The 25,622-nt window shown below is 37.2% G+C and overlaps 1 protein-coding gene across 6 annotated transcripts in view; it reads right to left on the minus strand.

The window, feature by feature from the left end:
* LOC100525597 (glycerophosphodiester phosphodiesterase domain-containing protein 4-like) overlaps nucleotides 1-25,622 on the minus strand; it is a 164,574-nt gene that overhangs the window by 105,782 nt on the left and 33,170 nt on the right. For 2 of the 6 annotated variants that reach the window (XR_014814766.1, XM_084975441.1), the window contains exons 1-3: nucleotides 14,888-14,972; nucleotides 6,077-6,273; nucleotides 5,203-5,306 (exon numbers count right to left, since the gene is read on the minus strand). Coding sequence is in view for 4 of the 6 variants with exons in the window: in XM_084975437.1 (XP_084831563.1) it covers nucleotides 5,203-5,306; nucleotides 6,077-6,259 (287 nt within the window). In the remaining 2 variants the exon portion in view is untranslated. Of the gene's footprint in view, nucleotides 1-5,202; nucleotides 5,307-6,076; nucleotides 6,274-14,887; nucleotides 15,003-25,622 lie in introns of those variants that run through there. The other 4 variants (XM_084975438.1, XM_084975440.1, XM_084975439.1 and 1 more) reach the window with 3 other exon arrangements.

Genomic DNA, 25,622 nt, shown 5'->3' on the forward strand with positions numbered 1-25,622 from the left:
CACCAATAAAGTATTCGAATACATCAATGATTTTGGTCAAGTGGCAGGAATAAAAAAATTACAGAAATCTGTTGCATTTCTATAAACTAATGAGAACATCAGAGACAGAAATTGGAAAACAAAATTATTTACAATCATAACAAAAAGAATAAAGTATTTGTGAATAAATTTAAAGAGGTAAAGGACTTGTACTAGAAAGACCCTATGACCTTGATGAAAGAAACTGAAGATGGACACAAAACAGATAAAAGATACACCATGCTTATGGACTGGAAGAATTAGTATTGGAAGAATTAGTACCTAAGGCAATGTACATATTCAATGCAATCCATATTAAAATACTAATGGCATTTTTCACAGAACTACAACAAATGATTCTAAAATTTAAATAGGAACAAAAATATCCCAAGTAAGTGAAACAACCAAAGAAAGAACAAAGGTGGGGGTATCATACTCTCTGATTTCAAGGTACTACAAAGCAACAATAATCACAGCACTATGGTATTGGCACAAAAACAAATAGATCATCTTAACAGAATAGAGAGCCCATAAACAAACATACACACATATAGGCAATTAATCTATGATGAAGGAGGCAAGAACATATGGTGGGGGAAAAGCCTCTTTAATAAGTGTTATTAGGAAAAATGAACAACACGCAAAAGAATTAAACTTGACTACTTTATTACACCATATACAAAAATAAGCTCAAAGAGGATTAAATCTAAGACCTGAAACCATAAAATATCTAGAGGAAAACACAGGCAGTAAACTCTTTGACACTGATCTTAGTAATGTTTTTAAAATATATCTCAAGAGTAACAAAAGCAAAAATAAACAAAAGGTACTCTCTCAAACTCAAAAGCTTTTGCATAGTGAAGGAAACTATCAACAAAATGTAATGTAGCCTACTGAATGGAAGAAAATATTTGCAAATCACATATGTGATTAAGGGGTTAATAGCTAAAATATTTAAAGAACTCATACAACTCAACAGAAAAAAAGCAAGCTGGTTAAAACTGGGAGGAGGACTGGAATAGGCATTTTTCCAAAGAAGACATGTGAACGGCCAACAGGCACCTGAAAAGATGCTCAACATCATTAATCATCAGGGAAATGCAAATGCAAATCAAAACCACAGTGAGATATCATCTCATATCTGTCAGAATAGCTATTATCAAAAAGACAACAAATAAGAAGTGCTGGCAAAGATATGGAGGAAAGGCAACACTTCTGCACTGTTGGCTTGTTACAGCCACTACGGAAAACAGTATGAAGAGTTCGTCAAAAATTAAACACAGATTACCACACAATCTCGCAATTCCACTTCACAGTATTTTCCTGAAGAAAACAAAAACACTAAATCGAAAACATAAATGTACCCCTATCTTCACTGCAGTATCATTTACCTTAGCTAAGATATGGAAGTAACCTAAGTGCCCGTCAATAGATGAATGGATAAAGATTATATATATATCAATAGATGAATGGATATATATATATGAATGGGATATTATTCAGCCATAAAGAAGAAAACAATCTTGCCATTTACGACATCAGGGGTGGATCTTGATAGTATTATGCTAAATGAAGTAAGACAGACAAGGAAAGACAGATACTATATAATTTTATTCATACGTAGAATCTAAAATATAAAACAAATGAACAAACATAACTAAACAGAAACAGTCATAGATACTGAGAACAAACTGGTGGTTGCCAGAGAGGAGGAGGGTGAAGGGAGGAGAGAAGTAGGTGTGGAGGATAAGAGGTACAACCTCTGAGTTACACAATAAATGTGTTATGGTTATGCAAGGTACAGTGCAGAGAATGTGCACAATAATTATGTGATATTATGGTGACAGATGGTAGCCAGACTTATTTTGGTGATCATTTTGAAATATATAAAAAAAGAAGATCACTATATTTGTTCTGGGAAATAACACAGTATTGTAGGTCAACTGTACTATGAAATTAAACAAACAAATATCCAAAAACTCATAGAAAAAGAGATCAAGTTATGGTCATCAGAGGTGGAGGTAGGAGGAGGGGGAATTGAATGAAGGGAGTCAAAAAGTGCCAACTTCCTATTACAGATAATAAATGCTACGGATATAGTCTATAATAAGATAAATATAATTTAACACTGCCATATGTTTTCATATATAAAAGTTGTTAAGAGAGAAAATGCTGGGTTCTCATCAAAAGGAAAAATGTTTTTCTATTTCTTTAATTTTTTGTCTATATGAAATGATAGACGTTCACTAAATTTATTGTGGTAATAATTTCATGATGTATGTAAGTCAAATCATATTGCTATACACCTTAATTTTACACAGTTATATGTCAATTATACCTCAATAAAACTAGATGAAAAAAAGAGTCTAGAAATAAATTCACAAATATATGAGCAATTAATCTACAACAAAGAGGCCATGAGCAAAAAATATAATTAGGAAACAACAGTTTCTTCAACAAATGGTGCTGGGGGAACTGGACAACTACACGCATAAGAATGATTCTAGACCACTCTCTTACACTATATACAAAAGTCAACTCAAAAGAGATCAAAGACTTGACATAAAACCTGACACAAAACTCCTAGAAGCAAACATCGGTTGTAAGCTCCCTGAAATCAGTCTTGATGATATCAAAAACAAAGGTGACAAAAGCAAAAGCAAGTATGACTACATCAAACTAAAAAGCTTTTATATTACAAAGGAAGTCATCAACAAAATAAAAAGGCAAGCTACAAAATAGAATAAAATATATGCAAATTATACATGTAATTAAGGGGTTAATGTATAAAATATAGAGGGAGCTCATATAACCTCATAGAAAAAACATTATAATTAAAACTGGAAGAGGATCTGAAGAGACATTTTTCCAAAGACATCCAAAGCTAACCAGGTACATGAAAAGGTCCTTAATATCACTAATCATCAAGGAAATGCAAATCAAAACCACAAAAGAGGTATTACCTCACACCTGTTAGAATGGCTATTACTGAAAAGACAAAATATAACAAGTGTTCACAAAAATGTGGAGAGAAGCAAATACTTGTGCACAATTCATGGGACTGTAAACTGGTATAGCCACTCAGGAAAACAGTATAAGGATTCCTCAAAAAATTAAAAACAGAACTACCATATGATTCAGCAGTTCCACTTCTGGGTATCTGCCTGACAGAAGCAAAAACACTAGCTCAAAAAGATATTTGTACCCCCCCACTCATATTCACTGTGGCACTATTTACAATAGCCAAGACATGAAAACAACCTTAGCGTCCACTGATGACCTGATAAAGAAAATGTGGTATACACATACAAGGGGCTATTATTCAGCCATATAAAAAAATGAAAGATGTTATTTACGACAAAAAGGATGGACCTTGAAGGCATTATGCTAAGTGAAATGAGACAGATAAAGATAAATACCTTATGACCACACACACATGTGAAAGATAAAAACCAAATGAACTAAGTAACCCACAGACACAGAGAACAGATTGGTGGTTGCCAGAGGTGGAGTGGACAAAATGGGTCAAGATGGAAAAAAAAAGGTATACACTTCCAGTTATAAAATAAACATGTCCTAGGGGTGTAATTTATATGGTATGGTAACTATAGTTAATAACACTATATTGTATATTTGAAAGATGCTAAGAGAGAGTTTCTTAAAAATTTTCATCACACACAAAATTGTAACTACAGGCGATGAAGAATGTCAACTAGACTTGCTGTGGTGATCATTTCACAACACATAAAAATAGCAGGTCATTATGCTGTGCACCTAAAACAAACGTCATACTGTATTTCAATTACATCTCAATAAGAAGTTTTTTTACAAACCCGAGGAAATTTTATAAAGGAATGAAATACTTTTACATTTCCAACACTGTGGAATAATTTAGAACAATCCATAAATAAAGACTGCATGTAGACTAATGAGAAAACTAGATCCCACAAGATAAAAATGTGCAAAGAAAACTAAAAAGAAAATTAGTAAAGAAACCAGTTTTGACACTTAGTCAATAATTAAATTAAAACCAAACCCATCTATAAAATATATTAAAATGATTCAAAATTGGAATAGTCAATGCTGTCAATGGAAGGTTAGAGTGGAAATTCAGATACCTCTGTTGTGAATGAAAACTATTACTACCTTTTGAGAAAGTACTCTGGCAATAAGAATAATGATTTTACTAGCTTTATTCTTCTTGACTGAACAATGCCACTTATAAGAGCATAAGTCAGAATACAAAGATTTCTCTGCACTCTTATTCTATAAAAACAAGAAAATTGGCAACACTCTTAATGCCTAACAATAAGTAAGCGTACTAGAGTACCTTCATGTCAGGAAATACTGTAACACCACTTTAAATGATTTTCCTTAAGAGTTTTAACAATTCGCCAAAATGTTTATTACTATTTTAAGTTTAAAAGAAAAGTAAAATTATTTATATGAACCAAGCATAATGATATAAAAATAAACATAGGAAAAAAGACTGGGAAGTATGTCACCCTGTTTTCTACTTTTCTGCATTTTTACATTTAAAACAACAAACTGTATTTTAATTCTATAAGAAAAAAATAAACTTAGTTTTTTAAAAAGCCTTATGGTCAAAGATATCCCTTTGTCCTCCAAACACCAAATAATGGGTAAGTTTTGCAACCATCAAGCCACAGAAACTCCAAGAGCTGGGAGCAGTTGAGGAAGAGGAGTCTGGCCAGAAAGGCTGCTGAGATTGGACACCCTTTCTGTCTTCAGAGTCCTAGGAAGCCCCCTCAAGACAGAAGGAAGAAGCAGGGACTGGAGGTGAGGCAGAGACACCAGGGTGCAGGGACAGAGATCATGAAGACCAACACTAGCAAGTGGCATCAGTAACCCAGACACAAAGACCCAGGAGCAAGGGGTCAGGGAGTCACGTGAACAGAAGCACTGGGCACAGGAAGCGCACAAAGCTTCCCCCGAGCCAGACCCGAGAGGGGGAGAGTGTGCACAGGGGAAGGGAAGTGTAACAGCCGAGGGTGCCCAGCATCCTCACTCCTCCCCAGAGCCAGGCCTCCCATCCACCAGCTGCAGAAAACCCAATTTTATCCACCCTCCCTCACAGCCATCTTTTTAGCTTGAGGTTGTATCCATGTGGCTATTAGACCAAAGAGGCCTTACACATATGAAAATATAAAAAGGAAAACTTACCAGTTAAAGCCATTGTATTCGTTTGAGGATTCTATCCACACGAACAGCAAAAGCACAGTCAGACAAAATGCAGCAATCAGCCACGGGTAAAATAGTTGATCTATCTGGGAAGAGAAAGAAGGATGGACAGAGGAACGTACCTGCCTAATCCAGGGAAGCCTTCTATGTCCCAAGAGAAATTAATGATCCAATTGGTCAGAATCTTGGACCCTAGCTAGGCTGAGTTTATAAATAAGTGAAGGTACATGATATGACCCTCCTCTTACTTCAGTGGGCTCATCATTTGTTCTCCTACATGGTATAGCCCACCAGAGAGGCCCAATACATATGGCTAACAGAAAGAAAAAGGCATTCAGTGAGGCTGGGCCACATGAAAAAAAACGGTATTTTACAGAAAGAAAAAGGCACTCAGTGAGGCTGAGCCTTACCAGTGAAAAATGGTATTAGCCTGACCAACAATGAAGGAGCACCTCCTTTCTCACTTGCTGTTATTTTTCTCGTAAGTGCAGCTCCTTTGGGAAACTCACACTGAAGAGAGATTTAAAGACTCAGGTATTCCTGAAATCCCTAGCTAAAAACATTAAAGGTAACTAAACCTCTCTTTTTCTTCAAGATTCACTTATTAATAAAAGCAAAAGTGAATAAATGGATAAATTAATGACAAGAAAGAGGAGAAATGAAGAATAAAAGTGAAGGAAATGAAGAAAATGAGCGCATGTTTCAGGAAGGTCGACTTTGGCTCCAGAATCGTGCTCATCCTTTCAAGGAAGAACTAGAGCCCTGGCATGCCCAATCCTGAAGACTCTAATGAGCCCTCATCAAGGCGGGGACCAGCCATGTTCCCCTTATCCAGCTCCTTCCCATCTCTCATTACCAAAGAACAGCAGCAAAGTGGACGTCTAGGTTCTTTCTGTTTGGCTTCCCACTTGCAGCTGTAGCAGCCAGAAAGGTAAGTAATGTAGCATTCATAGTTGAAGTTGCGTTCGATCCATGAATTAAACTCTCTCCATCTTCCTGTCTCCTGGGGCTCAGTCTCAATCCTGTCAACGTTTTGCATAGTTCACCCTTTTGCTGAAATGATAAATAAAACAGTCAGAATCCAGTGGCTCCCTCATATGTCTCCTACTCTACCATTCTACAGAAAATTCCCTCATAAATGGATAGATCTTAAGTCTGTTCTCTGTGTCTGTGAGTCTGTTTCTGTTCTGTAGACAGGTTCATCTGTGCCATATTTTAGATTCCACATATAAGTGATATCATATGGTATTTTTCTTTCTCTTTCTGACTTACTTCACTTAGCATGAGACTCCATAGCTGCCAAGGGGGAGCAGGGAAGGAATGGGATGGACAGGGAGTTTGGGATTGAATAGTTAAATGTAATAGTTTTACATTAAATTTAATAGTTAAATGTAATAGTTAAATGCAAACTATTACATTTTAAATGGATAAGCAATGGGGTCCTACTGTACAGAACAGGGAACTATATCCAATCTCTTGGGATAAAACATGATGGAAGATTGTATGAAAGAAATAATGTTTATATATATATATATATATATATATGTATATATGACTGGTCACTCTGCCGTCCAGCAGAAATTGACACAACACTGTAAGCCAACCATAGTCTAATTTCTAAAAATCTCACCATAATCAAAAAATGGAAATATCTTTCAAAAGTTTACAATCCAGGATATTTAACTGGATTTAGAGTAGAAGAGGAGAGCTTGATCTTATCTTTTCCCATCAACTAGGTGAGTATGAATGGCAGTCATTGCAGCAGTCAATGTTTGGTCTTCTCACCTCTAACGGGGTACCATGTTCTCTGTCCTAGCCAACTGAAAAACATCAAATTAGGAACTAGATATGAATATGTTTTTAAAACAGCAGTATGCTCTTGAAATAATTTGAGAACTTAAGAGGCATGGATGAGATATATTTAAAACATACAGTCTTTGAATAATGAGCTATCCATTATAAATGGTGCATTCCTTTCTCTCCTCTCACATATGGCTTTTTTTAAGTTAGCCTCAATGTGAAATGATGGAATATTTAGAATAGCAATTTCTGAAATAAGACAAGTTTATTTTTGCTTTTGATAACCCAAGAATGTCAAAAGGCAAAAGAACAAATTACGTAGTACATGGCTTCACGATGTTGTTAACGCCAAGACACCTTCCATTTTCTCTTCCACTACAGTCCACGGCTTCCTTTTCAGGGTCCGAAATGCTGCTTGAGATTTATCTATGACCCCAAATTCCAACTAGACAGGAAGAGGAGGAAGGAACACAGAACGGTGCTTGCCCTTGTTTTAAGAATGTTTCAAGAAGCTGGACATGATATTTCAGTAACGAGGTTTTCCTTACTAGCAAAAAGCAAAACCCCCAAACAACCAAATATTGGAAGGCATCTAGCTGTCACTGTTGCATTTTCTAATCTTTCTATGCCAGGATAAAGTTCTCAGACACAGCAGCTTCCAGAGAACATGTGCAAGTGGATAAAGAAAGAAAAAAAAGTTAAATGAAACAAATAGAAACAGTCTTAAAGACCTGACCCCTGGTAATGGTCTCTGCCCCTGGAAATGCTCTGCTGTGCTCCACTTTACTTTTTCACAAAGGCACTCTGGAATAATCCTCCTATATTAAGTGAGTCAAAAATGGGGCAAAATATGAAACGATGGGTTTCAGAGAGCACACAGGAGGTAGGGAAGGAGAGCTGTCCCTGAGAGAGGGGAGACAAAGGCGGTGAGTGTTATGAACGTCCTGCTTATAGTCTGAACAGGGTCTCCAGGATGAAGCAGTAGATGTGAGAACCCAGTGGAGCCTGGCAGTATCCCAGAACTGCGCTGAAAGAAACGGGAATTGGGGGAAATAAGTGTTCCCCTGGGTCTCTGACTGAATACTAATCAATACCTGCTCACAAAGAAACTATCTGAGCGTAGAAAGACAACCTCCAAGGCTCACAAGAGGCAGGGAAGAGTTGGTGTTTCCACCAGAGCAGAAAAATCTTGTAACATAGGTGATGCCACGTATCATATTCAGAAGGGTATTGCCTCAGTAGTGGGAAAAAAAATAGGTCTACATTAAAGGTTTCTATGGTCAAGCCAAACAAACTTAAAGGTGAGCTTCAAAATAATCGAAATATCTCCAAGGTACTTGACTAGGTTCTGGAACAAAGATCAAGAATACTTTTTTAAAAATACAAAAAGCAGCCAACAAAGCCAAATTCACAATGCCATCCATCCAATGAAAAATTACCAGGAACATTAAAAAAAAAAAGCAAAAAAAAAATCACAATTCATTAATAGGAAAAATCAATCAACAGCAATTCAGAAATGTCTCAGATGACAGATTTAGCAGGCAAGGGCATTAAAGCATCATTACAACTGTATCCAATATGTTCAAGAAAGTAGAAGAAAATAATATTTAAAGGGAAGATATGAAAGACAGTTTTAAAAGATGTAAACTGAACTTCTACAGATCAAAGATATAATGTATGAGATGAAAAATACACTGCTATGATTAAGAGGAGATTATATACTGTAGAGGAAAAGATTAGAGAACTTGAGAATTCAAAAAAAGGGAAACTGTGAGCTTCAGTACAACTATAAGAATTCTAAGACAAATGTGACTAGGGCTGCTGAAAGGGAGAGGGAGAAAATAAGAGACAAAAACATTATCTAAAGAATCAATAGCCAAAAATTTTCCATCTTTGATGAAAACTATAAACCCATAGACCAACAAGCACAACAAACCCTAAGGGAAAAGGCACATGCAGAAAACCACAAAACACATCATAATTAAGATACTTAGAAACACTGATAAAGAGAAAAATCTCAAAACCAGCCAGAGAGAAATGATAAATTACATGTGGAGGAAGAAAGATAAGAATGATTTTTGGACATTCTTTCAACAAAAATGAGTTCCACTGAAAGAAATGCAAAGTCAGGAAACAGTAGACCAATATCTTTAAAGAACTGGGATGCGGGCACACCCACAGCATATGCAAGTTCCTGGGCCAAGGACTGAATCTGGGGCACAGCTACAACCTGTATCACAGCCTTGGCAGTGCCAGATCCTTAACCCACTGTGCTGGCCTGAGAATCAAACCCACACCACTACAGAGACAACACCAGAACCCCAACCCACTGCACCATAGCAGGAACTCCAGAACTAAAGAAGTTTAAAAAAAAATTTGAACACGGAATTCAACACTCATTAGAAAGAGTTATAAAAAAAAGATAGTGAAATAAAGATCTTTTCAGATACTCAAAACTGGAAAAATTAATCAAAACTAGTAGAAGGTGACTTCTACTATAAGCAATGTTAAAGAAAGTCTTACAGGAAGGATGAAAAAGGTACCAGGTGGAAATGCACATCTAAATAAAGGAATGGGGTGCACTGGAAATGTTAAATTTATACATATATATAAAAGAATGCTTTTCTTATTTATAAAATAGATTAGAAGGTAACTGAATGTCTGAAGGAAAAAATTTAACAATGAATACTGCAGTTTAAAAAACTATAGAAGTTGGAGTTCCCGTTGTGGCGCAGTGGTTAACGAATCCGACTAGGAACCATGAGGTTGCGGGTTCGGTCCCTGCCCTTGCTTAGTGGGTTAACGACCCGGCGTTGCTGTGAGCTGTGGTGTAGGTTGCAGACGCGGCTCGGATCCCGCGTTGCTGTGGCTCTGGCGTAGGCCGGTGGCTACAGCTCTGATTCAACCCCTAGCCTGGGAACCTCCACATGCCACGGGAGCGGCCCAAGAAATAGCAACAACAACAACAACAACAACAAAAAGACAAAAGACAAAAAAAAAAAAAAAAAAAAAAAAAAACTATAGAAGTAACATATATAAAAATACTAGTGCCAAGGCTAGGAGCAGGAAAATGAATCTGCATCATGTGAAGTAGTGCAGATTTTAATAAGTTAAAGATGTGTACTATAAATTTCAAAAAGGTTTATGTATGTAATAAGCCAACAAAGGAGATAAAATGATCATAAGTATTAACTAACACCAAAAAAGTTAGGAAAAAAGTGGTAATAAACATAGAATAGGAGAATAAATAGGAAGCAAATACCATACGATGTCACTTATACCTGGAATCTAAAATACGGCACAGGCGATCCTATCTGCAAAACAGGAACAGACCACAGACATGGAGAGCAGACTTGTGGTTGCCAGCGGGCAGGGGGGAGGTGGGAGGGAGTGGGATGGATGGCAAGTTTAGGGTCGGTGGATACAAACTGTGACATTTGGGGTGGATGCATGATAGGCTCCTGCTGTACAGCACAAGGAATTTTGTGTGATAGGTGGTCCCAACCCGTGTAAGGCAGCTCAAAAGGGACAAAAGCTGACTCCAGGTTCCTAAGGCTACAGGCAGCATTTTTTAAAACATGCTGTCTCCTTATCTGCTGATCTGTAATACAAGCTCAAGAATTTCTGTTACTCAGCAGTTTCTGTTAACTATTGATGTATGGTTTCAAGATTTTTTTTTTAACCTATGGGATATGGTACTGATTTCATTCTTAGAAGTTTAACAAAACTAGCTATGTGGCTCGACATACGATCACTTTTGATTAATGCTCCATTTCCATTAGAAAAGAATATGCATTCAGCAATTATAGGGTACAGTGTTCTATAAATTTTAATTAAGACTGGTTTTTTTAATCTAGTTATGAAAATTTTCTATATCCTTACATAATTTTTGCCTGCTTATTACATCTTTATAGAGAGAAATGTGCTAAATCTCCTACAATGGTTGTGGATTTGTCTATTTTTCCTCTAGAGGCTGTGTGATTGGATGGCTATAAATGAAAATTTCTTTCCTTAAAAATCATTTTAATTAAACTCAAAAGCTTTTGCACAGCAAAGGAAACCATTTTTAAAAATGAAAAGACAACACACAGAATGGGAGAAAATCTTTGTAAATGATGCGACAGATAAAGGCCTAATCTCCAAAATATATAAACAACTCATACAACTCAACAACAAAAAACCAAATGACCCAATCGAAAAATAGGCAGAAGACCTAAAGAGATATTTCTCCAAAGAAGATATATGGATGGCTAACAGGCACATGAAAAAATGCTCAACATCAATAATTTCTCTAATTATTAGAGAAATACTAATCAAAACTACAATGAAGTACCACCTTACACCAGTCAAAATGGCCATCATTAACAAGTCAACAAATAACAAATGCTGAAAGGGGTATGGAGAAAAGGGTACCCCCCCTTCACTGTTGGAAGGAATGTAAATTGGTACAACCACTATGGAAAACAGTGTGGAAATACCTCAGAAAACTAAATATAGAACTATCAGCAATCCCACTCCTGGGCATATAGCCAGACAAAACATTCATTCAAAAATATACATGTACCCCTATGTCCACTGCAGCACTATTCACAATAATCAAGAAACAAACTAAATGCCCATCAACAGATGAATAGATTAAGAAGATGTGTTACATATATACAACGGAATACTATTCAGCCATAAAAAAACCCACAAAATAATGTCACTTGCAGCCACATAAACAAAAATAGATATTCTCATACTAAGTGATCTAAGTCAGAAAGACAAAGACAAGTTTTATATTGTAATATCTAATTCATGACTGAGTTTTAAAATGAAGCTATGAGATCTCTGGATATATATGTGCGCACATTACAAATATATCTTTACCTCTAAATGGTTTTACTAAAATAAATTTGTGAGCTCTATTTAATTGGCTTAAAGAAAATTAAGTGCTTACATAAATGCTCAGAAATATCCAAAAAAAAACCCCACTAACCTGAATGAATTTCAGGTTCACAAGATCTGGGAAATATTTGGTACTAAATTAATATCTGGTATTAAGTTAAAGATTGTTGATTTAATAAGGTATATCTTAATAAAGTTATCAACTTTAAGTATGTTTTTCTTATAATTCTGAAAGTCAGTAAGTCACATTATTTCTATCACAAAATTTATCAGTAAGAAAAAGAATTTGATACGATGAAACTTTTAAGTAAATTAATTGTAAGTGAGACAAGAGCATTTTTTGGTGAAATATTTGGGAATGAATATATTTTAGGACTATCTACTTAAAAGTAGTCTCTCCAGATATTTGGTATCTTGAAAGTTTTGCTTCAATAATGGGAAGTCCTTGAATATCCAGATAATTTCCAAATAGGACAAAATATTGGAACTTTAACTGCTAAAGGAGTCTAGGTTTACCTACTCTTATCTTCCTATGAGAGAAAAACTAAAGGTATTTGAGCTCACTGGATACATGTCTTGTACCATATGGAGAAAGAAATTATGCTGTGACAAAATATATGTTTCTAGAGATTATAGAATTTGTTCATAAATTTGCCAGTCAGGAAATGCTGCTATGTTCACAGTTGCCTGCTTCTTGGTTTTCAGTAGAGACTAAAGTTTTTAAGAGTTAGGTACTATAAAATACACAGAATTAAAGCTGCTAGAAAAAATAAAGGAAACATTTTAATATGTAGGAAAATAAGTTGTGTGTCTTCACTCTAAGAAGGTATGAAAAACGGAAATGCGTTTTGTTAAGGGAAAACACAGTGACTTTTTTCCTAAGCCTTGTTATTTGTAAATGGGAGAGAAAATAAAGGATAAGCCAATACGGACACAGAAAGTTGTAGAAGGTCTATGAAAAAGGAAACATGAGAATGCATTTTGTACATGATCAGGACTTACTTAGACTGGATTTAATTAGGTAAATGAATTTTTTTATTAAAAGTAAACTGACCCAAGAGTGAAGTTGAGTGTTCGCTCTTTGTTAAGAAAACCAATTTTTGGAATATTGCGCTGCATTTGATTACAGATTGTAAGTTTCCATACATTTTAAGTGATCTGTTGTAACTATCCATATTTCCCTTTGAAACTGTTTAATGGTATTTTGGTTAAGTGAATAAGTATTGCTTCATAGTGACCTACGATGATATTTGATTAAGTACTTTGAAACTTTTTTGATATTTCTGACAAAATTCCAAAGATCAAATTCTAACTGAAGTTCTTCTGACCTCCAGCTAAATTTGGGATGCTTGAGAGGGCCCCTGAGGCATCTAATAGAGAAACATAAAACTGATTAGGATTACTTGGTTTGTTAAATTAAGTGGGAAGCACTGGCAAACGAGTGGTGACAAATCTACTTAGGTTATAACTATGTGGGTAAATGCCATGAATATAAATGTTCTAGAAACTATGTTAAATTTCTAAAACTTGGATATGTCCTGGTGTAATGTTATAAGTCATAATTCTGTTTACCCTAAAATGTGGCCCTAAAAAACAAAACAAAACACGATTTGTAGCAACCTGGTAAATTTATCTTTTCTCCCTATCCAATCCCTCTAGAATTTAGAAACTCCTAGTATTTTTGTTTTCATAAAAATGTAGTTACTTGCATGAGTTCAGTAAGAATTTGTTCTCCTTTCAACAGGACACAGCTGGAAATACTGCTTAAATTACCATGACTTTAACTGAAATGTCCCATCTGAAGAACACATAAAACATGACCAAACACCTTTAAAGAATTAAGGTGGAATTTATAGATCCATAAATCCCTTGAACGAATAAACCTCGTTTGGTAAAAACAAACAAACAAAAACCACTTAAGTGATATTTTCTGACTACAGTGCAATAAAGCCAGAAATCAATAACAAAACTACCAGAAAATTCCACATACTGGAATTAAACATCGTATTTATTCTATGAGTCAAAGGAAAATAAGCACAATTAAGATGAGAAAAAATTTTAATTGGCTGATCATGAAACTGCAAACTGGTGTGAACAGTCGCAAATATTGGCCTGTGAGATAAAGATGCTGTGAACCAAAGTTCTGTGTCTGGGAGGAAGTTAAGCTGCTTGAATACCGAATAAAAAGCAGCGTTTTAACCAGAATCATTATCTTAACCATTTTCAACACTTCTACAGATCCTCTGCAGTTTCTTTCCTTCTACCAGCCAGGATAGCCTAATTCACATGTAAATCCAGTAATGCTGAGGGAAAGACTAATAAACATAATTTCCAGTCCTCTTTTCTGATTTACAGACCCATACATCCAAAAATCTCCTGAAATGTCCACCTGGATGTATTAGTCATCACAAAATTAACATGCCTGAAACTGAAGCCTTGACTTTCCCTCCAAAACCTATCCCTCTTGAGGTCAATTCCATCTTAGTAACGAGCACCACGGTTCATTCACTGGTCTGAGGCAAAATCCAGGCTGGTAAAATCCAGACTTACCCTATAGCCATTCAAAAAATGAGGTAACTGTACAAAATACATAAAACAACTACTTTCAGATGTTGAAGAGGCAGCGACGAGCACTGACCCGCCAGAAGAAAAAAAAAAGAGCACCCCTTTATACCTGCAGGGACTTCCAGACGAGCCAAGCACAGGCCAGCCCGACGCTCACCCGCCACCAGGCCTACCCCTGGGGCTGGGGGCTTGGTGCCCCTGGCTCGGATGGGGACCTGGGACCGGTTTAGATGGAAGCCCTTTGGTCTCAGAGTCCTCCCTGGAGCAGCAGGAATAATGGCAGCTCCAGCTTCACCCAACTGGTGAGCTGACTGGGTAGAGCGCCTGACTTGCAGTGGCCACCTGGACCGTATTTACCAGCCTCCTCTTGCTGGAGATGCTTAAGGGGCATCACAGAGTCAGACACAATACTTACGGTGACTGCACAGCCCCAAAGCTCAGCCTGGCACTCAGGCTGCAGAAGACTAACGTCTGGCAAAATGGAGGCCCGGGCGGCAGGTGCAGGTGGGCGTGGTCATGGGCGTGGCCTCAGGTGCCCAGTCAGACACTAAGCCTGAGTGTAAGGCGGATCCCCAATCGAAGCTCAGAGCACCACGATTTAAATATGTTTTACGTTATGTCCTTTTTGTTTGTTTGTTTCAGTTCTTCTAAAAATAACATAAACTTAATTCTCATCAGTCATTTAATTCAGGCATTAACTAATTTTGTAGTCTTTTATTCATTGTCCCCTCCCCATTTGTACAATTTTTTCTTCAGAACCCGCTTCAAAAATGGACTTGTTTTAGATTTCTGTCTTTAATCTCTGATTTTTCCATTTATTTCTCTAGCTCTGATCTCATTTTTAGCTGTAGACTCATATACAACTGCCTACTGGTCATCTTTATCTGAATGTCCTTCTCTAGAGACCTCCAACTCAGTAAAACCTTATCTGAACGATCTTTCTCTTCAACTATACTCCATATTCTATGCCTCCAAAGCCCTCAATGAGAAGATTTTAAACAAGTGTCTCATTCTTAATTCTTCTCTTTTCTTTCTGATACCACTTCCATGTATACTGACAATATCCTGATTATTATACTTTGTATTCATTTCTATCCATTTCTCCTACTCATTCCTTTGTTGATTTCAATGCTCACTAGGCCCCTAATCATCTTCCTTGAACCAACTGCTTAGTACTGATATGATAAGTGTTAAGATAAGAATCTTACTACTTCCAATTTACTTTCCCAAAATCTACCTTTTAAAGATTGGCTGGTGATCTTTCCAAAATGCAAACCTGAACACAGTTAAAATTCATTCCTAAGGTTAAGGTTTAAGCCTCTTGGAGTTCCCATGGTGTTGCAGCAGAAACAAATCTGACTAGGAACCATGAGGTTGCAGGTTCGACCCCTGGCCTTGCTCAGTGGGTTAAGGATCTGGCATTGCCATGAGCTGTGGTGTGGGTTGTAGACTCAGCTCAGATCTGGCGTTGCTATGGCTGTGCTGTAGACGGGCAGCTGTAGCTCTGATTAGACCCCTAGCCTGGGAATCTCCATGTGCCATGGGTGTGGCCCTAAAAACATAAAACAAACCAAAAAAAAAAAAAACCAACAAAACAAAAGTTTAAGCTCCTTAAGTTAGTTGGAGCCCACCTTTCTCTCCAGCTTCATCTTTCCCCTACTCTGCTTCACCACTTGTATTGAAACTCCAGCAAAACCAAATCCCTTGTCCTACACCATTACACGTCTTTCTTCATTCTGTCCCTATGGCCAGGCTGACCCACTTCCTTCCCCCAACATTCACCTGGTGAACTCCTCTTGTTGGACTAAGATGAGGCTCAGGAAGCTGATCATCTTTGAACATCACCACCTTTTCTTCATCACCAGATTCAGCCTTCTTCGTCTCAAATGTCCCCTGAATTGATCACACCCACTGAGATTAGGTAGGAATCAAGGGATTAAGCAATCTCTTAATACGTAGATTTTCTGAAACTTCATTCTGACTTCTTCTCTGAACACCCTTTCCTCTTCTCTTATCCACAGAGAAGGAAACAAGCTCTAGAGGTTGGTCCTATATGAGGGCAAATACAGCCCTGATCCTATCCCTCCTGACTTTAAAGCAGAAACCAGACAAATAAAATTAAGGTATTGTAAGCAGAATATAGAAAAGGATGCCAAAGAGCTTAGCAAATAAGTCTAATTATCACATTCTTATTTCAAATAATGTAAGTAGTGAACTGATCTCGGTGGGAGGCTTGAATCTTGCCTGTAAAAATTGGTAAAGAAAGTTAACTCAGACACATGATGTAGCATAAGAGACCAGAGGTTCCCACGATATCTGGGAGAGATTTTCCCCCAGCTTTATTGTCCAAAAAAAAAAAAAAAAAAAAAACGGACTCAACTTTATAAACTCATTATTAATCTAATGAAATTGTTATTTTGTAATGAACATTGTTCAGTCTAGTGGGCCATGAATGATCCTAGACAAAACATATGATGAACTCTCATAACATTGTGCCGAGAGAACTCAGTTATTTTTCCAGACACTTTCAAACCTGCAAACAAATATTGTTAGTCATTATTTCAAAACCCCACTCTTCTGTAGAGTAGGGGCTCTTAGTCCCCTAGGTTCCTTAAGGAGAAAGCTGATCTGAGATAAAGTTTTTTGTAGTGATCATTGCTATACTATCATCTTGGGAAGTATTTCTATAAAAATAAGATAAGAGAATATGAACTTTGTTATGATCCATAATGCCTACCTGAAATACTTTGCAAGCATGTGTACTCACATATACAGAGTCTTTATTTTTTTTCTTTTTAGGGCCACACCCATGGCATATGGAGGTTCCCAGGCTAGGGGTCCAATCGGAGCTGTAGCCGCTGGCCTACGCCACAGCCACATACACATCAGATCCAAGACGCATCTGTGACCTACACCACAGCTCACAGCAACACCTGATCCTTAACCCACTGAGCGAGGTCAGGGACTGAACCCACAACCTCATGGTTCCTAGTTGGATTTGTTTCCGCTGTGCCACGATGGGAACTCCTTCCCCCCTGCCCCACCCCAGCCACATGTGTGGCATATGGAAGTTCCTGGGCTAGGGGTCAAATTGGAGCTGCAGCTGCCAGGCTATTCCACAGCCACAGCAATGCATGACCTGAGCTGCATATCAGATCCATGCCACAGCTCACAGCAGTGTTATATCCTTAACCCACTGAGAGAAGCCAGAGATAAAACCCACATTCTCATGGATACTAGTCGGATTCTTAACCTACTGAGCCATAATGGGAACTCCATCATTTGGTATTTAAACAGCTAGAATGGCACATGAGCATTTAGGCCTTTGTGTAGAGGAGAAGTTTCCTAGAACAATATAAGAAGCTATTAATATTATAAAAACAGAGCCAATTCCTAACCTGCCCTGCAGCCTACAATCTAGGCAATAGCAATCCCAACCTTTATTTGTAGTTTTCTAAATATTGTAAGAGCAACTTTGTAGCTCACTGATTAGACTGAGGATGATTCAGGGGTTGTTTTAAGTAGATCTGAAAAATGATAAAATTGGCACAGTCACACATACCTCTAACAGAGCCAAAAATTAATCCAACCCATTTGACTCCTATTATACTAGGCTACTCTGTTTCCTTTGACCTAGGCTCTTGAGTGAAGTAGCTATGATCCACCTGTAGTTATTAAATTTTAATTAACAAAATTAAAGAAATTGTAAAAGTCAGTTCCTCAGTCACTAGCCACATTTCAAGTGCTCTGCATCCATGTGCAGCTAGTGGTTACTATAGTAAGCAATGCAGTTACAGAATCCATTGTTGCATAAAGTTTATTGGACAGTGCTGATTTAGAGTCACAGGTAACTGGGATGTCCTCTCTCTTTTCTAATAATAAAATTACATAAATTATCTTGTTATTTACATTGACCTCCAGGAAGTTCGATTCCAAAGTTTAAGCTCAAGTATAGCAATACTTTAGCCCCTGTGGTCAACATATTATGTGCTCATCTTTTCCTTGTTCTTAAGGTTCTGTATTTATTTGTTATTACTTCATTTTAAAGGTTCTTGCTGTAGGATTTCTTAAATCATTTGAGGAAAAGGGCAGGATAGAAATAAATAATAATCAGGAACACATCATCTGTGTTTTTCATCACCTCCCTGGTGTGAGGTACAGAATAGACTCATGAGCCAACTAAAGCATTTGACAAAATCCAACATCAATTTATGATAAAAACTCTCACCTAAGTGGGTATAGATAATCCTTAACATAATCAAAGCCTTTTATGACAAACCCACAGCAAAGATAATACTCAATGGAGAAAAGCTGAAAGCCTTCTCACTAAAATCTGGAACAAGACAGGGATGCCCACTCTCACCACTGCTCTTCAACATAGGTTTGGAAGTCCTAGCCACAGCAATCAGACAAACAAAAGAAATAAAAGACATCCAAATAGGAAGAGAAGAGGTAAAACTGTCACTGTATGCAGATGACATGATACTATACATAGAAAACCCTAAGGATTCAACTCAAAAACTTCTTGAACTGATTGACAAATTCAGCAAAGTAGCAGGATATAATATTAACATTCAGAAATCAGTTGCATTTCTGTATACTAACAGTGAAACTTTAGAAAAGGAATACAAAAACACAATACCTTTTAAAATTGCACTCCCAAAAAATCAAATACCTGTGAATATACCTGACCAAGGAGGTAAAGGACCTATATGCTGAGAACTATAAAACATTAATCAAGGAAATTAAAGAAGACATAAAGAAATGGAAAGATATTCCATGTTCCTGGATTGGAAAAATTAATATTGTAAAAATGGCCATACTACCCAAAGCAGTCTACAGATTCAATGCAATCCCTATCAAATTACCCATGATATTTTTCACAGAACTAGAACAAACAATCCAAAAATTTGGAGTTCCCGTCGTGGCGCAGTGGTTAACGAATCCGACTAGGAACCATGAGGTTGTGGGTTCGGTCCCTGCCCTTGCTCAGTGGGTTAACGATCCGGCGTTGCCGTGAGCTGTGGTGTAGGTTGCAGACGCGGCTCGGATCCCGCATTGCTGTGGCTCTGGCGTAGGCTGGTGGCTACAGCTCCGATTCGACCCCTAGCCTGGGAACCTCCATATGCCGCGGGAGCGGCCCAAAGAAATAGAAAAAAAAAAAAATTTATATGGAACCACAAAAAAAACCCAGAATTGCCAAAGCAATCCTGAGGAACAAAACCCAAGCAGGCAGCATAACTCTCCCAGACCTCAAGCAATATTACAAAGCCACAGTCATCAAAATAGTGTGGTGCTGGTACCAAAAAAGACATAAAGACCAATGGAACAAAACAGAGAATCCAGAAATAAACCCTGACACCTACGGTCAATTAATCTTTGACAAAGGAGGCAAGAACACAAAATGGGAAAACGACAGTTTATTCAGCAAGAATTGCTGGGAAACCTGGACAGTTGTATGCACATCAATGAAACTAGAACACACCCTCACACCATGCACGAAAACAAACTCAAAATGGCTGAAAGACTTAAATATAAGACAAGACGCCATCAAACTCCTGGGAAAGAACATAGGCAAAACATTCTCTGACATCAACCTTATGAACATTTTCTCAGGTCGGTCTCCCAAAGCAACAGAAATAAGAGCAAAAATAAACCAATGGAACCTAATCAAACTGACAAGCTTTTGCACAGCAAAGGAAACCAAAAAGAAACCAAAAAGACAACTTACGGAATGGGAGAAAATAGTTTCAAATGAAGCAACTGACAAGGGCTTAATCTCTAGGATATACAAGCAACTTATACAACTCAACAGCAAAAAAGCCGATGACCCAACTGAAAAATGGGCAAAAGGCCTATATATTCTGTCTACAAGAAACTCACTTCAAAAATAACAACACAGTTACACATACATGTATACATTCTTTTTTCTCACATTATCATGCTCCGTCATAAGTGACTAGACATAGTTCTCAGTGCTTAACAGCAGGATCTCATTGCTAATCCACTCCAAAAGCAATAGTTTGCATCCATTAACCCCAAGCTCTAACTGGGTCACTATGTTGTACAGTAGGAAAAAAAACTATATTGGGGAAATAACAATAAAAAATATGTAAATAACAGCACAAGCTGAATTAAAGTAAGTGGATGGGAAAGTTATAGCATGCAACAAGAATCTAAGAAAAGCAGAAGAGACTACATTCATATCAGATAAATTATATTTCAGAGCAAAGATAATTACTAGAAAAACAGGACATTATGTAATGATAAAAGGGTCAATCCACGAAGAAGACATAGCAATCTAAAACTGGTGTGTAGCAGGAGTTTCTGTTGTAGCACAGTGGGTTAAGATTCTGAATGCAGCAGCTTGGGTCACTGCTGAGGTGCAGGTTCAATTCTCAACCCAATAAAATGGGTTAAAGGATCTGGTATTGTGGTTCCAATTGGTTCCAGATCATTTTCAATCCCTGGCCTGGGAACTTTCATATGCCACAGGTACAGACATTAAAAAAAATTGTGTGGAGCAGACAACAGAATTGCAAAATATGTGAATGCAAAACTAACTGAACTGGAAGGCAGATAGATACATACTAGTTCAAGTCTTCAACACTGAATTCTTAAATATTGACAACACAACTAGACTGAAAAATTAGCAAATATTTAGAGGAATTCAACAACTACACCAACAGATAGGATTGAATCAATATTTATAGAAACTTTCATCCAACAACATCAGTAAAAAACATTCATTTCTAATGATTATGGGACATAAATCAATACAGACCATATTCTAGACTTTAAAATAGACCTTGAAATTTTAAAGGGATTTAAATCATTTATAGTGTATTCTATGTTACATTGAAATCAAATTAGAAATCATAATAGATAATATGAAATACAAAGACAATAAAGACACAAATAAACCAATGGGAACTAATTTGCGGGGAGCAGAGAAGATACAAGAAGCCGAGGAAGGGAGTTTTGCCTGAATGGTGCAATTCCGAAGGCAGGCTCCTAATCAGAAAAAGGAGCCTACCTGAACAGTGCAGTTCTGAGGGCAAGCTCCTAAAAGGGGCCTGTCTAAACGGTACAATTCTGAGGGCAGGTTCCTAAACAAGGGGATGCCTGCCTGCACGGCACAATTCCAAGGACAGGTCCCAGAAGATAATAAGGCTAGCCTGCTGGCATAGGTGGAAAACTAATTTCCCAGGAAATAATTTCCATTTTGTGTTGCTGAGTGGGGATTGTTCCATGGATAACTTAGTCTTTTCTGTTATTCACTTGCTATTCAGTTTTCCTCAGTCTTTCCTGATTATTTACTTATTATTCTTATTTCCCGTTATTTTCCTGTGGTGATTTGTGACTTAACAAAATTACAACAATAATATAATAATAATTTCATCCTGAAGGACTTTCCCCTATTTTAATCCAACTTAGTTAAAACATAGTGTTTATCTACTAACTAGTTATAAACTTTAGAGTTAGGATCTTAATGAGGTTCATAAAAGTTAGACATATATTAGCCAAAAAACCTAGCTGTGAGTTTTGTCTTTGATTTTAAAAGCTTTTAAGTGATAGCTAGTTTAGTTAAGTTGGTTTATATTTACTTACACTATCTCCCTGCTATAACACTTTGAAGATAAGCACCAGTCTACAAAGTCTGTAAATGCTAAATTCTTGTGTTTTATGGCCTCTTCAAAGTACTCACTAAGTTTAGTTAAGATAGAGATCTTAAAACATGATGTATAGCTGCTATACCATGTAACAGTTAACCAATGTACTTTTAACACTGTGATGTAATCTGTAGTGAAAAACTGTCTATATCATCAACCACTGTTGCCAATAAAGTTTGAGCAGTCCAGCACCCTGAAGGAAGGGACAAAGAGGCTGTCTCCGACGCAAAAGCCAACGTCCGTCCATCTTTTTGGGAAAGTGTACACTCCCTGGCCGCTGGAGCTGGCCTCCGGCACTAATTAAACTCAAAATCTTCTGCACAGTGAAGAAAACCATTAAAACAAACAAATGAACAAAAATAACCCACAGAATGAGAGGAAATTTTTGCAAATGACTCAACCAACAAAGGTTTAATCTCCAAATACACAAATGACTCATACAACGCAACAACAAAAAAACAGACAACCTAATCAAAAAATGGGCAGAAAACCTAAATAGACATTTCACCAAAGAGGACATACAGATGGCCAGCAGGCACATGAAGAAATGCTCAACATCACTAATTATGAGAGAAATGTAAGTCAAAACTACAATGAGGCACCACTTCACACCAGTTAGAGTGGCCATCATTAAGAGGTCAACAAATAACAAATGCTGGAGAGGATGCAGAGAAAAGGGAACCCTCCTACACTGTTGGTGGGAATGTAACTTGGTACAACCTCTATGGAAAACAGTATGGAAATACCTGATAAAACTCAATATAGAACTACCATATGATCCTGTGATCCCACTCCTGGGCATATATCCAGACAAAAATTTCATTGAAAAAGGTACATGCATCCATGCGTTCATCACAGCATTATTCACAATAGCCAAGACATGGAAACAACCTAAATGCCCATCTGCAGATGAACAGATTAGGAAGATATGATACATATATACAATGGAAAATACTCAGCCATAAAAAGAACAAAATAATGCCATTTGCAGCACCATGGATGGAACGAGAGGCTCTCATACTGAGTGAAGTTAGTCAGAAAGACACCATATGATATCACTTATATGTGGTGTCTAAAATATGGTACAAAACAGAAAAGATCATGGACATGTAGGACAGACTCATGTTTGCTGGGAGTTGGGGAGAGAGTGGGATAGATTCAGAATCTGGTGTTAGGAGATGAAAACTCTTGCATTTGGAGTAGGTGGGCAATGAGATCCTGCTGTACAGCACAAGGAACTATATATACATCTAATCACTTGTGGTGGAACATGAGGGAAGATAATGTGAGAAAAAGAATATATATATATATATGACTGGGTCACTCTGCTGTACAGCAGAAATTGACAGAACATTGTAAATCAATCATAATTAAAAAAATATTCAAATACTCAGAAACGAAACCACATTTCTAAATAACTTATTGATCAATGAGCACATTTCTAGGTAAGCTATATAAATACAATGAATTGAACGAAACAAAATATAACACATAATTTGTAGGATATACCTATAGCTGTGATGAGAGGGAAGTTTATGGCATTAAATATATAAATTACAAAAGAGGAATTCTCAAATCAATAACCTAAGCTCCCATCTCAAGAAGCTAGAAAAAGAAGAGCAAAATAAATCCAAAGCCAGGAGAAAGAAGGAAATTATAATAAAGATGGATGGGGTAGGAGAGAAATGGGTATGGATATAATAGTGTGACATGAGGCATTCTCAACGTTCTGCATCTTCACTGAAGCAATGTCAATAATCTGGCTGAGATACGGTCACCATAGTTTTGCAAGGCATTACCAGTGGAGGAATCTAAATAAAGAATACGTGGTAGTTTGGGACTGGCATGTACACACTGATGTATATGGAACGACTGGCCAGTGGGGACCTGTGGTATAGCACAGAGAGCTCTACCCAGTGGTCTGTGATGATCTATGTGGGAAGGGAACCTGAAGGAGAATGGACATGTCTGTGTGTGAAAGAATCACTTTGTTGAACAGCAGAAATTTGTCATAACCTTGTAAATGAACTATATTTAAAACTTCATTTTTAAAAAGAAAAAAGGAATTACGTGGCTTATTTCTGTGTTATTTCTTAATACTGCATATGAATATCAATTATCTCAAAATGAAAAGTTTAATTTTAAAAAGAAAATAAAATAAATAGAAGATTTTACAACACAAAAAAGAAAATAATCATTCATAATACAAAGAATTCAGACAAAATAGAAAACAAAACAGAAAAAAATGAAATATTTGAAAACTAACTTCAAAAAAGCGTAAAAGCACAATAAAATACTACAATACACACATCAGATTGGTTACAATGAAATAATCTGACAATGTCAAACATTAGCAAGGGCTGTCTGAGCAGTGTGAGCAAGGTTGAACAACATGCATGACTGATGGGAAATAAAATTGGTACAACGCCTCTGAAAAACTCTTAGGAATTATCTTAGAAAGTTAAAGGTACATATGCCCTACTATCCAATTCCATACCTAGAACATGCCCTAGGTAAATGTGTGCTTATGAGCCTAAATATACTACACTGTTCATTGAAACACTTCTTGTCATAGCCCCAACAGCAAAAAACCCAAATGCTCATCAGGAGAATGAATAAATAATGTCAGCACATTGATACAACTGAGTAACATGGAGCAAACTAAGCCAGATGATGAGGCAGTTCATATACTGTGCCTTTAGGATAGGATTTATTAGAGCAAACCGGTAATGATTTGGAAGTCCCCTATTGCTTATTCCATTTGGAGTCAGCACACAGGAATGAAGGCTCTGGTCTTGCATGAACATGGCTATGCAGAATCTTCTCATCACCTCACAATCCCCCCACTGCCAATGAGGAAGGTTGTTGCTTCACAGCGGAAGAGGTTTGAAAACCACAGAATGGCTACCTGATAAGGGCCATGGTCTAATAATTGCATGGCATGGCAGATCTGGGGCTCTAGCCCTCTTCCACCACTTTATCATACATCAGTTAGGAGTGCTCTCAGACTAACCATCTACCACGGCACACTCAAAGTGAGGAGGTACAGTTCTTGGGTTCTCATCAGCACTGCTGTCTTCTGATGGGCTATACTGTCATCCAACATTCCTTCTATCTTACACATAAGAAATCTAATATATCTGTCCTTTTGGTAATGGCACAGAAGATCTCCTGTGCCTTTACTATTTTTTTATTTATAAAACAATACCAGGAGTCACCAGTCTTTCATCACTTTTGACCCCTTGATTGAGCAGTGATAACCACATACCATTATAGAAGATATCAGTTCACTTAGCCCCCCTAGAGTTCGCTCATCTGGATCTGAAGATGGGCAAAGTGATGGTTAATTTTGTCAGCTTGACTGGTCCATGAGAAGTCCAGTATGTGGTAAACGTTATTTCTGAGTGGATATATGAGGGTGCATCCAGAAGAGATCAGCATTTGTATTGATGGACTGGGTAAAGCAGATGTCCCTCC

This window comes from Sus scrofa, chromosome 9 (genome assembly GCF_054392235.1).
Source record: "Sus scrofa isolate SSC_HxYL_T2T_F1_AM1 chromosome 9, Sscrofa_HxYL_maternal_Yorkshire_Landrace_v2.0, whole genome shotgun sequence".
NCBI lineage: Eukaryota > Metazoa > Chordata > Mammalia > Artiodactyla > Suidae > Sus > Sus scrofa.